A 15,190-nucleotide genomic window follows, 5' to 3' on the forward strand; every position below is an offset into this window, starting at 1 on the left:
CGATGCACCTCCACCATAACCCCACTCCCATCCACCCCATGCAGCAGAAAGCAAACATGTTATAACATTATGTCTTGGAATGACATTGATCAACAGTGAGAAGAACTGATTGTCCAGTCATTCACCAGTGTTAACCATAGTTGGTGCCCATTTTGCTAGAAATTCCGATTTAGGTATTTATAAATTTGCACAAAACCATCAAGAACTCCGTGTTCCAAGCCAAGATCACAATGATCCCACCATGACCGGTCACTCAGTGTCCTATTTCCCCGCTGAAGGGAGCAGAAAGCCTCTCCCTGCCTCTCCCTCTGTCTGGCTGACAGGGTTCAGATGGTAACCAGGTTCTCCCCGGCTGCCTGTCCGTGGGACCTCTCTCCCCCTGCACCCCCCCTTCTCTGGAGGGGTTGTCACATAAACAAACATTGTAGCCTACATTCTGTAGTGTTGTCACATAAACAAACACTGTAGCTTGTTTCATCAATCATTGTATTAGCCCAGGAGTATGTGGCTATAACTATACGTGGTTTGTTAAGCATTATTTTGGAGCATTACATTGAAGTGGGTTAAACATGTTTTCACATTGCTTACTACATGTGTGTGTGTGTGTGTGTGCAGTTTATAGCCGTTATTAAAGTGTATGGCTATTCAAGATACAGATTACATTGTGAACTTGAGGAACCAATAGTTCTGTTGTATTTCTAATGTGTTGATTTGTAGTTTAGTTGTAGATATTTACTGTTCACTTTAATGATCTCGTACTAAACATATCAGATTTTGAGTCATTTTGAAGAGACATATAGATATGAATGCATGCAACATGTTTAGACGTTTTATTACATTTTATTTATGGAAAGAGTTCTACTGTACATATGACTGTTCTACTGTACTCACACTGAAGCACTTAGTCAACATGAAGGAGGGAGAAAAACTCTCAGCCTGCAAGACTCTTTCTTCGTCAGAGTTAAAACAAATATTTCCTTTTATTGTTTCAAATATCAACGCACGTGCCCTCGCTTGTGACAATCTACTCTAGAGAAATCAAACAACCTTCTGGATATTTATAGCAGGAGTCAAAAGTGAAAGAACTAAAACAAAACAGAAAATAAAGAGTCCACCACCAAAAGAGTGCAAAAACTAACATGCTTTAAAACGCAAGCAAATCATCATTTATTTAGAAACTTTATTTTGGATTTTACAATTTGTCTTTTTTGAAATTGAAGCCTTGATCAAGTAAAAAAAAAAAAAAAGTAGTCAACAAGCATAATCTTTATGACAGTTCAGTAATACATTTACACCTCCTCTCACTCCCCTGCTCCCCGTCTATCTGGGTTAAACGTTTATTCATTCTCACAAAGACAAAACAATTGGATGATCACTTTTCGTGAATGTTAGTACAGACTGTGCACATCTTTCTTTAATACAATTTTAGTGGTATAGGTAGATTGTTAGAAATTGCTGTTAGCACCATTACTGTGACTTTAATTTAGGGGTCATCGCCTTGTCCCAAGAGTTACAAGGAGATGTCATCGCTCTGTTGAGTTAGATGACCATGTCCTTGTCCACATCCTCTGTGAACAGAAAGGAAGAACATTACGAGGCCGTTATCAGGAAGTAAGATCAAGCATCACCTTAAAGCCACCTACAGCATGGAGTTAACTGAAAATGATCTCCATCAGTCAAAAACATCATAAGTAGGTCAAAAATGAGTCCCTAGCTCAAAAATTCCAGAATATCCCTTTAATAGTAGGTGTTGAACACTCACGCTCTTTGATGCCGAAGCAGTCGGCCCACTCTTCCAGAGCGATGTACTTGTCGTTGTCAGCGTCACACTGCTCGAAGAAGCGCGTGGTGCAGTGCTCCATGGGGATGAGGGGCGCGCGCAGGGGAGACAGCTCGGTGTGGGAGAGATACCTGCAACATCACCCATAAGAGACCAGCGTGAGGGGGACAGTACCTACAACATCACCCACATTAGAGACCAGCGTGAGGGGGACAGTACCTACAACATCACCCACATTAGAGATCAGCGTGAGGGGGACAGTACCTACAACATCACCCACATAAGAGACCAGCGTGAGTTGTGGAGAGGGAAGATAGCTTCTCTTCGACAGACAGATACACCGTGCCACCAAAAGACTAGGCCCAGATTGTGAGATTGTTTCTTGTGCATAATACATGATACTGTACAATACAGACACCCTCTGTAAAAGTCATCTGGCACAAAGAGACATGAGGCAATAGATCTGGTAGTGCTGCGCCCCTCCATAGAGACGCGTGGTGATAGATATAGATCTGGTAGTGCTGCACCCCTCCATAGAGACGCGTGGTGATAGATAGGGGTGGTTGTGCTGTAGACATACCCATCAACAGGGTGCTGGTCCAGCTGTCCAAACTGCCAGTGGACAGGGAAGATGTACATGTTGTAGTTCTTCTCGAAGTCGTGGGCCAGGAGGTCCAGGGAGTGCTCTCCCGCCTGAAGACGCTTCTGGTTCTCAAAGATCTTCTTCACCTGCGCAAGGATTCACAACACCTCCACACGTCAGCGCCTTCACACCCCCACACCTCCCTCTCCTCAACACCTCCCTCTCCTCACCTGGACCCTCACTCCTCAACACCTCCCTCTCCTCACCTGGACACTCACTCCCCCACACCTCCCTCTCCTCACCTGGACATCCTCAACACCTCCCTCTCCTCACCTGGACATCCTCAACACCTCCCTCTCCTCACCTGGACACTCACTCCTCAACACCTCCCTCTCCTCACCTGGACATCCTCAACACCTCCCTCTCCTCACCTGGACATCCTCAACACCTCCCTCTCCTCACCTGAACCCTCACTCCTCAACACCTCCCTCTCCTCCCCTGGACACTCACTCCTCAACACCTCCACACGTCAGTACCTTCACACCCCCACACCTCCCTCTCCTCACCTTCACACCTCCTCACCTCCCTCTCCTCACCTGGACACTCACACCCCCACACCTCCCTCTCCTCACCTGGACATCCTCAACACCTCCCTCTCCTCACCTGGACATCCTCAACACCTCCCTCTCCTCACCTGGACACCCCCACACCTCCCTCTCCTCACCTGGACCCTCACTCCTCAACACCTCCCTCTCCTCACCTGGACCCTCACTCCTCAACACCTCCCTCTCCTCACCTGGACCCTCACTCCTCAACACCTCCCTCTCCTCACCTGGACCCTCACTCCTCAACACCTCCCTCTCCTCACCTGGACATCCTCAACACCTCCCTCTCCTCACCTGGACACTCACTCCTCAACACCTCCCTCTCCTCACCTGGACATCCTCAACACCTCCCTCTCCTCACCTGGACATCCTCAACACCTCCCTCTCCTCACCTGGACCCTCACTCCTCAACACATCCTCACCCGGAGACAAACATCTCCCATTGCTCTGTAAATGTTCTTAGCCAACAGACGAACATTTTCCAGCAGCTTGCTTGATTATCTTGTTGAGAGAGGTCAGGGAAGAATTTTTACAGCTCACTTATCTGGCCCCTGGGTGAAACTGTTTTTTTTCTTCCCTCTGGAATATGTAGGGATGGGACCTATGCCCCCACCCTGCATTGCTCTCTGTAAAGCACATCATGTTGCCTCTGTATGAAATGTGCTATATAAATAAAGTTTGATTTGATTTGATTTGAGCTTCACACATCAGCCTCCTCACCTACTTACATCAACTCATTCTATCACATTTCATGTCCTTATTACGGTCAAGGTAGACCGCTGGACACCAAATATCCAATTGATCCTTTTTCGCCAATAAAAGGTAAATATGGCGAGTAAAAGGTCTATATGGCGTTTAAAGGGTAAATATGGCGTGTAAAAGGTCTATATGGTGTTTAAAGGGTAAATATGGCGTGTAAAAGGTCTATATGGCGTTTAAAGGGTAAATATGGCGAGTAAAAGGTATATATGGCGTTTAAAGGGTAAATATGGCGAGTAAAAGGTCTATATGGCATTTAAAGGGTAAATATGGCGAGTAAAAGGTCTATCTGCGTGAGGTACGAGGCGACGTACTCTGAGCTTCTGCTTCTCGGTCAGCAGGTTGTTGTCCTCGTCGCGCTGGAAGAGGGTCACAAGCACGTTCTTCAGCCAGTCCCTCATGCGCATCGGGAACTCGCCCAGCTCGCCGTCCACGCACGGCTCGATGACTGGAGGGAGGGAGGCACAGGAGAGGTCAGAGTTCATCACTGAGAGGAGGGGGGGCTAGGAGACATGTCTCTGAGGGGGGGGGTAGGAGACATGTCTCTGAGGAGGGGGGTAGGACACATGTCTCTGAGGAGGGGGGGGGGGGGGGGGTAGGAGGTGTGTCTCTGACGGGGACGGGGGGGTTAGGAGGCGTGTCTCTGAGGGGGGGGTAGGAGGCGTGTCTCTGAGGAGGGGGGAGGGTAGGAGGTGTGTCTCTGACGGGGGGGGGGGGGTAGGAGGCGTGTCTGAGGGGGGAGGGTAGGAGGCGTGTCTGAGGGAGGGGGGGTAGGAGGCGTGTTTCTGAGGGAGGGGGGGTAGGAGGTGTATCTGACGGGGGGGGGGGGGGGGGGGGGGGGTAGGAGGCGTGTCTCTGAGGAGGGGGTGGGGTAGGAGGCGTGTCTGAGGGAGGGGGGGTAGGAGGCGTGTCCAATGGGATCTGAGTTTAGGAGGGAGCAGCATCCTGCATCTCCATCCCAGCCCTTCAGGCCAGGGGGGTTTAGTTGTGGGAGACGCGGTTCAGGAAGAAACATGAGTGGTTTAGCCTGGGGAGGAGGGCTGAGGAGCCCGTCAGGCTCAGGCCTGTTCTCTACTAGCAGGGGCCTGTCAGGCTCAGGCCTGTTCTCTACTAGCAGGGGCCTGTCAGGCTCAGGCCTGTTCTCCACTAGCAGGGGCCTGTCAGGCTCAGGCCTGTTCTCCACTAGCAGGCTTGAATATGCTGTCACGGCTCGAAATAGTCTGAAATATGCACTTTCTGTGGAGAGTTCCATATTGAGGGTTTCTACTTGAAAGCCTGTTAACATAGGATCCACCCACCTGAGCTCTACTAGGAGTTTAACCTGAGCCACATATCAGCAGTAGAGAGCTGCTTTAGAGGGTTGTTGATCGCTTGCACATCTGTTCCTGACAGGGCCAGTGTCTAGATAAATATTTATTTGAATCCTGGCCCACTCAGGAACAGATGTCCAGCGGTCAGCAGCCCTCTGGCACAGCTCTGGACTGCTGATATGCAGGAAGTGGCCTCTGTGAATCACACTCATGCGCTGCTCACGTTTGCAAGGTCCGATGTAGTCCAGGTGCAGCTTGTGGCCCTTCTTGGTCCCTTCCAGGGCGCACTTGGTGGCGAAGAAGTGGCAGGACGAGTCGTAGGTCTTGTTGTCGGTGCCGCAGACCTGGTTACAGAAACATGAACGTTAATATCTATATCTACAGAGTCTGGTGTTGCTGTTGTCTGTGCCTTGGACCTGGTTACAGAGACATGAATGTGATGATGAGATTATGTAGGACGCTCTTTACTCCAAGTTCTGTCATTAAAGCTATAATGATACAATAGAATATTAGTGGCCGTCTGTGGCTCGGCAGACAGAGCGGCTCGTCCAGTGATCACAGGGTTGGCGGTTTGATTCCCGGCTCCTCCTCCCGTCCACCTGTCCAGGTATCCTTGGGCAGAGACACTGAACCCCAAACTGCTCCCAGTGAGCAGGCTGGCACCTTGCATGGTGTGTGAATGTGTGTGTGTGTGATTGGGGGAATGAGAGGCCATTGTAAAGCGCTACACTATATAAGTGCAGTCCATTTCCCATATTAGTACAAGACAGATGCAAACTAATGTACGTACGTATCTCCCCTCATGTTTAGTGTCAGGTGTGTGTGATCAGGTGTGTGTGATCAGGTGTGTGTGATCAGGTGTGTGTGATCAGGTGTGTGTGATTATGAACCTACGTGCTCGAACTCTCCGACAGCAGCAGGGCAGCTGGAGGGGTCCTGGCACACACACATGGGCACGTTGCTGTCGTCAACCTCACACACCTTGCCTTTCTTACAGTGGTGGTTCAGGCAGGGGTCTGGAGGGACACACACACACACACACACACACACACACACACACACACACACACACACGCACACACACACACACACACACACACACACACACACACGCACACACACACACACACACACACACACACACACACACACATACACATGGATCTCATTATTAGGAATGTCTTTATTAAAACTGCATGTCATCAATTCATTTAAAAATAGAGATAGAGAGAGAAATAGAGAATTATTTTTGCAAAAATTAAGGTAGAGTTACCAAAAACTATTGGGAATTGCATACTAAATACACAGGTTACGCATTGCTCATTGCATCATAGTGAATATCCATACTTTGACCAGTTCACTATGTACATCCCTTTTTGCTGACACACTTCAGTTCTCATTTTCATCATGAACACTGAAGCAGCACCCTGAATCTGTTTATACACCAGTAGTATATCTGAATCTGTTTATACACCAGTAGTATATCTGAATCTGTTTATACACCAGTAGTATATCTGAATCTGTTTATACACCAGTAGTATATCTGAATCTGTTTATACACCAGTAGTATATCTGAATCTGTTTATACACCAGTAGTATATCTGAATCTGTTTATACACCAGTAGTATATCTGAATCTGTTTATACACCAGTAGTATATCTGAATCTGTTTATACACCAGTAGTATATCTGAATCTGTTTATACACCAGTAGTATATCTGAAGCAGCACTCTGAATCTGTTTATACACCAGTAGCAGATATAAGGGAGTAAAAAAACACACATTTTTCTATTGTACACATTGTACAATTCCTACTTTCACCAGAATGTTGCATTGGGAGCCAGTGTTCTCTCTGGTGTTGTAGTTAAGTGTTTTAGCATGCAGGCCTATTCCTGCCAGTCTGTGCCCTGTTGCTCTGGCTCGTCTAGCTGGGCGGACCAGGTAATTACAGCCCTCGCTCCGGAGACACGGCCAGCCTGTCATTACGCTGGGCTCCAGCCCCGACTACACTCTGCCAGCTAGTCCACATCTCACAACACAGCAGTGGCAAGAGACGCACACATTAAGTGAAATAAAATGGCATCCAAACATGCATATATCATAAGTTCATACCAAATAAATAGATGGTTAAGAAATAGAATTGAATGTTGAATGTTTGACACCAGAGTGCTGGAATTAACGATAACGTTTCTTATTGAAGCTTGTCAAATGATTTCAGAGTAATTGTTAAATAGAAATGTGTTTTTATAAAGCATCTGGCAAAGATAATGTCATTGGACATTGGTTCAAACTTACTCTCTGCAATAACATCCTCCTCGACTTCGATGGCCTCATCAAACTCTCCGGTCTCAACCTGGACAGGGTTGTTCCCCACCTCCGCGTCCTGCAACGACGATAGAGAGCTCAGAGTAACACAGCTCAGAGTAACACAGCTCAGAGAAACACAGCTCAGAGTAACACAGCTCAGAGTAACACAGCTCAGAGTAACACAGCTCAGAGTAACACAGCTCAGAGTAACAAGTATTTCTCATTTCTCATCTCATTTGCTGAATGAGAAAGCCCAGGGCACATTGAATTTATTTATAGCCAAAGACTTCCCAAGATATATTTGAGTATATGGGTGTAACGTTTGTCCAAAAGCAGCAAGCAGCAGTTTCCACATGTGGCAAAGCAATGAAAAGCTAATGGCTTCCTGTCAGCTCTATTTAAAACCTGTGGGATTCTGGTCCCTCTGGACCTCAACAGCACAAACCACGTCCTACAAAACCCATCTGCTTGGGACTGTATTCTTATGGGCCTTAAGGATGGGTTTGAGCTTTTCATATTCAGCTGGTAGTTCTCAAGTATCTGGGTGAGAGAGATCTGCCTACAGACGTGAGCATGTTTCCTAAAGCCCAAAGCAGAAAGCAAGACATTTGCGACAAATTAACCTTAATAAAATAAATTGGAATTATATTGTTTTGAACCAGGTAAAGTGTTCTGAATGCGACGTTGATGCACATTGTGCCACTAATTAAAACATGTTGAACGACGCTATGTGTTTAAGGCTTAAAAAAACGCTACACAACGTACAGTATTATCAAACGAAATTGGTGTTGTCATCTTCACAATTTTGGTTTGAGGCGCAAATGTGTGGTTTGTATAAGCATGAACAACAATCGCAATAACCTTCTTACCCTTTTCAACCAAGTAATCCTTAGTTTTTATCTTTCAAAAATAGGAATGGATTGGCAGCAATTTTCCATACAGATAAATCATACAAAAATTTGCATATGAGTCAGCAAGGTGTGACCAGGTACGCAATTAAACTAATACATTTTCAGGGACCCACCAAGATCATAACTAGTTTAGATTTATAGAGACGTTACTGACCTCCTCCACATACGTCTCCTCCACGACAGTCTCCTCCACAATGGGCTCCTCCTCTGTCTGGAAACACACAGAAGACAATGTTAACACACACACACACACACACACACACACACACACACACACAGTGACTCACAGGAGCAGCCATGGCGTAGCCGGCCAGGCAGAGGAGGAAGATGATCCACACCCTCATTTTCAGAGTCTGTAGAGACACACAGAGAGAGACGGTCAGGAGACACACACACACACACACACACACACACACACACACACACACACACACACACACACACACACACACACACACACACACACACACACACACAGACTGTCAGTCTACCACCTCCCATAGACAGACAGGTGTAATTACATGGTACTAGGGTTTAGTAGCATCTTACTAGTAGCATGCCCCTTTGACTTCCATGATACCCGAGTGCGCCTGCAGAACAACTGTAGCTATCTCAATACTGAGGTTATAGTCTCTACATGTCAGGTTCATGTAAGACAGACCGAGAATAGGCCCTCAAGTCCAAAATATTGAAAATATCAAATATTTGACACATCCCCATAACATATCCAAACATGCCCCAGAACATTCTGTCATCATTGTTGGAGTTATTGACTTATATTGACAGGATGAGGCTCTTAAAGCCGCTGCCTGAGGGAACGACATTTAGAGAGAAGAACACTTCATCTTAGCTGATTACAAGTATGTCAAAAATGCATGGGCCTCTTGACATTAATCATGTGAAGGACATGTTTAGGCATTCCCTCTCAGAAGGATAAACTTTGACTATACCAGTACTCATCCAGGGTACAACCTCATATACCAGTACTCATCCAGGGTACAACCTCATATACCAGTACTCATCCAGGGTACAACCTCATATACCAGTACTCATCCAGGGTACAACCTCATATACCGGTACTCATCCAGGGTACAACCTCATATACCAGTACTCATCCAGAGTACAACCTCATATACCAGTACTCATCCACAGTACAACCTCATATACCAGTACTCATCCAGAGTACAACCTCATATACCAGTACTCATCCAGAGTACAACCTCATATACCAGTACTCATCCACAGTACAACCTCATATACCAGTACTCATCCAGAGTACAACCTCATATACCAGTACTCATCCAGAGTACAACCTCATATACCAGTACTCATCCAGAGTACAACCTCATATACCAGTACTCATCCACAGTACAACCTCATATACCAGTACTCATCCAGAGTACAACCTCATATACCAGTACTCATCCATAATATAACCTCATATACCAGTACTCATCCATAATATAACCTCATATACCGGTACTCATCCAGAGCACAGTAGAGGTGATGGGAACCTCAAGGCTTTTATTAAATCTAGTCAGGAGGTCAAATCACACCTTGTTTTTTCCAATATAATGACAGCTCTTCCCTTGTCCCTGCTTATCTTAGAGATGCAGCTAGATACTAATACTGTTCTTACTGGAGCGGTTTGATGATCAGTCACTGAGTGAGTGAGTGAGTGAGTGAGTGAGTGAGTGAGTGAGTGAGTGAGTGAGTGAGTGAGTGAGTGAGTGAGTGAGTGAGTGAGTGAGTGAGTGAGTGAGTGAGTGAGTGAGTGAAAGCCCTGTAAGCCAGAGGTCAGTCTGCTAGGCCGCGTTCCGTAGGGTTTGACTTTAGATGTGGAAAAATACTGTGATTCTGGCACAGGCTGCAGACAGTGACGTCTTGAAATACGCTGCATAAGGAAAGTTCTCTCCGCTTTGAAAACTGTGGGGAAATTATTTTTTTTGCCGGGAACTTGGAAAACCGCCTCTAACAAACATATAGGCAATGCGTCTGACTAAGAGAGAGAGAGAGAGAGAGCAATGTGAGCCTCTGTAGTAGAAACAGCTCAGAGGTGTCATCTCCAACACAGAACTGGGCTTCCAGGGGAGGCTGAAGACATCCAATGATGTTACAGATTAATTCTATTTTTTGTAAACTCAGTAGAATGTCAAGCAGCGATGAGGTACTGACGTTCTAGCAGGACAAATTATTTCATTTGGAAAGAAGCATTCATAGTCAAACAGGCCAGGGGTGAAAGGGAAACTCAACGGTATAAAGGATCCTTTTTTGGGAGGTTTGTTAGGTAAGCAAGCTGACACAGGGTCACACTAGCCAGGAAGAGAGACAAACAACAACAGAAATCTGGAGGGTTTTTCAAAGAGGCTTTAAATGCTGCCTCGGGATTAGAGAACTCTTTCTGGCTCCCAGGATGACATAACAGGTGGTTAGATGTCTGGAAAGAGAGAGCAGCAGGCTCAGGGGCATAGTCTCTCTCACGCTAGTCTCTCTCACGCTAGAGTCAGTCTCTCACACGCCAGTCAGTCTCTCACACGCCAGTCTCTCATACAGTAGAGTCACAGTCTCTCACACAGTAGAGTCACAGTCTCTCATACAGTAGAATCCTCCCTTAATCAACTACGCAAACATTAAAGTGGAGACGACACAATCTGAAGAGCAGGGAGAGAAAAGGCTTCTTGACTGTGAGATGGCTGCTGGGTAGTGAGATGGCTGCTGGGTAGTGAGATGGCTGCTGGGTAGTGAGATGGCTGCTGGGTAGTGAGATGGCTGCTGGGTAGTGAGATGGCTGCTGGGTAGTGCAGTCTGCTGGGTAGTGAGATGGCTGCTGGGTAGTGCAGTCTGCTGGGTAGTGAGATGGCTGCTGGGTAGTGCAGTCTGCTGGGTAGTGAGATGGCTGCTGGGTAGTGAGATGGCTGCTGGGTAGTGCAGTCTGCTGGGTAGTGAGATGGCTGCTGGGTAGTGAGATGGCTGCTGGGTAGTGAGATGGCTGCTGGGTAGTGAGATGGCTGCTGGGTAGTGAGATGGCTGCTGGGTAGTGCAGTCTGCTGGGCAGTCTGACGGAAACTACAAAGGCGTCTACTCCTTTATCATGTGGTTATGATACAGTAAAGATCTTTGAAAGCATACAGCACACGGGAAGGGTAGGTCATGTTTATCAGGTGGTTGTCACGGTAGACCTGCCCATTACACAGCTCACAGCCTGCTGCTACTGTTCACACACAAACCACCAGCATCCTGTATCTGGTCATTGTTTCCTGACAAACCACCATCATCCTGTATCTTGTCACGACGTGGAAGTGGAGCACCGCTAGGGTCACAGAAGCTCTGCTGATCAGGAAGTCTTCAGAAATGTGCTCTTTTTACTCCAAATGTTGTTTCATTCATTGTTTTGAGGGGGTTTCTATGCAGATACTTGAGAAGGCATTCCTATAACCTCCAGCAGGGAGCTCCCAGGGCAGTACACAGCACAGGAAGAAACCTGAGCCTGCAGTCACCTGACCAGCTGTTCCCCACCCCCTCTAAGAGAATCTCTTCTTTCTTTCTTTTTTTCTTTCTTTCTTTCTTTCTTTCTTTCTTTCTTTCTTTCTTTCTTTCTTTCTTTCTTTCTTTCTCGAGAGATTCATACTTCTCTGTCAAAGGGTGATTGGTGATTTTACTTCAGTTGTTAATCACGCTGTTTTGGGCTTCCTATAGTTAATTACTCTATGGCCATTCTATATTCTCTACACTCTTTAAAAATCTTAAATCAGCATGTTGCGACATAATTTAGCATTTAAAGTTAACAAGTGTGTCTCTGTTCTACAGAAGTCTAACGTCTTCTACATTTGTCTCAACACGCATCACTAGGTAATATGTGCAGCTTGTGTTTGTGTTTGTAGTTCTGAACACAGCAGCTCTTCTGTGATCCAGAAGTAGAAACTCTCTCAGTTCAGGCTGAGCTGCTCGGCCTCCTGACGGAGGGGTGCGACTGTTTGGACAATCTGCTCCCTGTGTCCACCTCTCAGACTATAATGGACGCCCTCTCCCCTCTCTGTCACCGCCTGCCCACAGTCCCCACACGCCCCCCCCCCCCCGCCCCCCGCCCCGCCCGCCACCCCGCCCCGCCCGCCTCAGGATGAGGGGACGCCTCTTCCAGCCCCCTGAGAGAGTGGTTCAAGCGCTTTAATGCTGACTCAGAGTTGTAATGGTTCGTTCCTCGCCGGGCTGCTGGGGGAGGTGACAGGGGGACAATGCAGCTTCCTGTGGTGGATCAGGGCTTTCTTCAGGTTGCCAGGCGACGCCTAACGTCTTAAGGCCCCGTCTCCTTTCTAGGCCCGGAGTAAACAGACGCTACCCTAACCCTCCTCTACCCTAACCCTCCTCTCTCCTCTCTCCTAACCCTCCTCTACCCTAACCCTCCTCTACCCTAACCCTCCTCTCTCCTCTCTCCTAACCCTCCTCTACCCTAACCCTCCTCTACCCTAACCCTCCTCTCTCCTCTCTCCTAACCCTCCTCTACCCTAACCCTCCTCTCTCCTCTCTCCTAACCCTCCTCTACCCTAACCCTAACCCTCCTCTCTCCTCTCTCCTAACCCTCCTCTCTCCTCACCCAACCCTCCTCTCTCCTCACCCTCCTCTCTCCTCACCCTCCTCTACCCTAACCCTCCTCTCTCCTCTCTCCTAACCCTCCTCTACCCTAACCCTCCTCTCTCCTCTCTCCTAACCCTCCTCTACCCTAACCCTCCTCTACCCTAACCCTCCTCTCTCCTCTCTCCTAACCCTCCTCTACCCTAACCCTCCTCTACCCTAACCCTCCTCTCTCCTCTCTCCTAACCCTCCTCTACCCTAACCCTCCTCTCTCCTAACCCTCCTCTCTCCTCTCTCCTAACCCTCCTCTACCCTAACCCTCCTCTCTCCTAACCCTCCTCTCTCCTCTCTCCTAACCCTCCTCTACCCTAACCCTCCTCTCTCCTCTCTCCTAACCCTCCTCTCTCCTCTCTCCTAACCCTCCTCTCTCCTAACCCTCCTCTCTCCTCTCTCCTAACCCTCCTCTACCCTAACCCTCCTCTCTCCTAACCCTCCTCTCTCCTAACCCTCCTCTCTCCTCTCTCCTAACCCTCCTCTCTCCTCACCCAACCCTCCTCTCTCCTAACCCTCCTCTCTCCTCAACCCTCTCTCCTCACCCAACCCTCTCTCCTCTCTCCTCACCCAACCCTCTCTCCTCTCTCCTCACCCAACCCTCTCTCCTCACCCAACCCTCTCTCCTCTCTCCTCACCCAACCCTCTCTCCTCACCCAACCCTCCTTTATTCTTCCTCAGTAACAGCAATGCAGAGGACGAAAGGAGGGGAATAAACAATATGAAGCTCTTCAATCATTTACTATAATATGTTACTATAATGTTACTAAATAACATTTAAAAACTAGAGCCTAGAATCCAGCCTGGTCTCTCAACAAGTGACAATTCCTTCACCTGACAAGTTTAAATTGCAACACACAAAAATGTGCAAATATGATGCACAATATCCTTATAAAAAATGAAATGGAGCATTTCCCAGGTTTGAAAGCCTGGAGCAGACGGTCGGCGTGCCAGATCTGATAACGGGTGAAGAGTCGGACATCTGCAGGATCTCACTGAGCCTGCAAACAGCTGCTGGGGGGTTGCCATGGTAACTCACATTCCTTTTGATGGGAGTAATTGGGAAGGGAGGGCTCAGAACGGGTCCTCCCTCTCTCTCTCTCTCTCTCTCCCTCTCTCTCTCTCTCCCTCTCCCTCTCTCTCTCTCTCTCCCTCTCTGTCTCCCTCCCTCTCTCTCTGTCTCCCTCCCTCTCTCTCTCTCCCTCTCTCTCTCTCTCTCCCTCTCTGTCTCTCTCTCTCTCTCCCTCCCTCTCCCTCTCTCTCTCTCTCTCTCTCTGTCTCCCTCCCTCTCCCTCCCTCTCCCTCCCTCTCCCTCTCTCTCTCTCTTTGTAGACTCCCATCCCCCCTCCACCCCTGTCTTCCCCAGCCCCCACCCTCCTCTTGCCTATGTGGCACACAATACCCCCACATTGTGCTGGCGGAGAAAAGGAAGAATGCAAGAACTAGTTTCACAGTTTGTTGACATTAGTCACGTTTCAATTAAATTAATACTGACAGTACAGACAAGATGTTGTTCTGTTGGTTTAACCTCTACCTTCTGTTCATGCTGCAGGAGGATTGTCAAATGTTTTGACTTTTTTCACAACACTCTTTCAAACTATTAATTACTGCTAGTATTAATAATGCTATTGCTTTGTCACATAACGCATACCTTTGCATTAAAGGGTACTATGTTGAGAGAAACTACAATGTGAACATATTCAAACTTAAGCATATCTTTTATATGGTTTTATGAAAGCATAAACCACTTGTCTGCAAACACTCAAGGTAAAAAACAACTCTATCCCAACTGCTAAATGAGGAGTTAGAAACCAAAGCAAAGCAAAGTGTGTGCTGGGAAGGGTCCTTACCTTCTGTACAGAGAACTGAAACGCCTAGAGAGAAGTCAGCTGCTGCTGCTGGGACATGAAGATCTGACTCCTCAACAAGTTCACTCAGAAGACATTTGCAGTGGCTCCGCCCCCACAGCCCCCCCCCCATCCCCCCCGCCCCTCAGAATGGGAAAGTCCCACAGCCCCCCCTCGCCCCTCAGAATGGAACAGTCCAGAACATTAACTCTCTGCTCCCATCTGGCCTGTCATACAGTTTTAAAGTTTACTTAAATATTATTCATGTTCAGTTTATTCATTATTCAGTTATCTTTATTTATGTTTTCATTGGAAGGCCTTTTGGCTTTTCTAAGGTGTGAGGTGTCTCTATGATGTCTGAAAAAGTAGTTAATTTATGAGATATATGATGAGATATTAGACATGTGTGGTCTATAGTTCATAGTAACTGCCTGAGTGCAATGATTGAGGACTGAGATTTATCAAACTC

The 15,190-nt window shown here is 47.4% G+C and overlaps 1 protein-coding gene across 1 annotated transcript; it reads right to left on the reverse strand.

The window, feature by feature from the left end:
- Positions 1-936: 936 nt before the first annotated feature.
- sparc (secreted protein, acidic, cysteine-rich (osteonectin)) lies at positions 937-14,783 on the reverse strand. Its single transcript, XM_084459388.1, has 10 exons — positions 14,725-14,783; positions 8,542-8,607; positions 8,409-8,465; positions 7,332-7,419; positions 5,932-6,053; positions 5,261-5,381; positions 4,042-4,175; positions 2,361-2,509; positions 1,763-1,911; positions 937-1,568 (listed from the first exon to the last, which is right to left on the reverse strand). The coding sequence occupies exons 2-10, from the start codon at positions 8,596-8,598 to the stop codon at positions 1,540-1,542; spliced, it is 906 nt and encodes a 301-aa protein (XP_084315514.1). The 5' UTR covers positions 8,599-8,607; positions 14,725-14,783; the 3' UTR covers positions 937-1,539.
- Positions 14,784-15,190: the final 407 nt, after the last annotated feature.

Source organism: Borostomias antarcticus (genome assembly GCF_949987555.1).
Source record: "Borostomias antarcticus genome assembly, chromosome: 28".
In the NCBI taxonomy this organism is placed as follows: Eukaryota; Metazoa; Chordata; class Actinopteri; order Stomiiformes; family Stomiidae; genus Borostomias; species Borostomias antarcticus.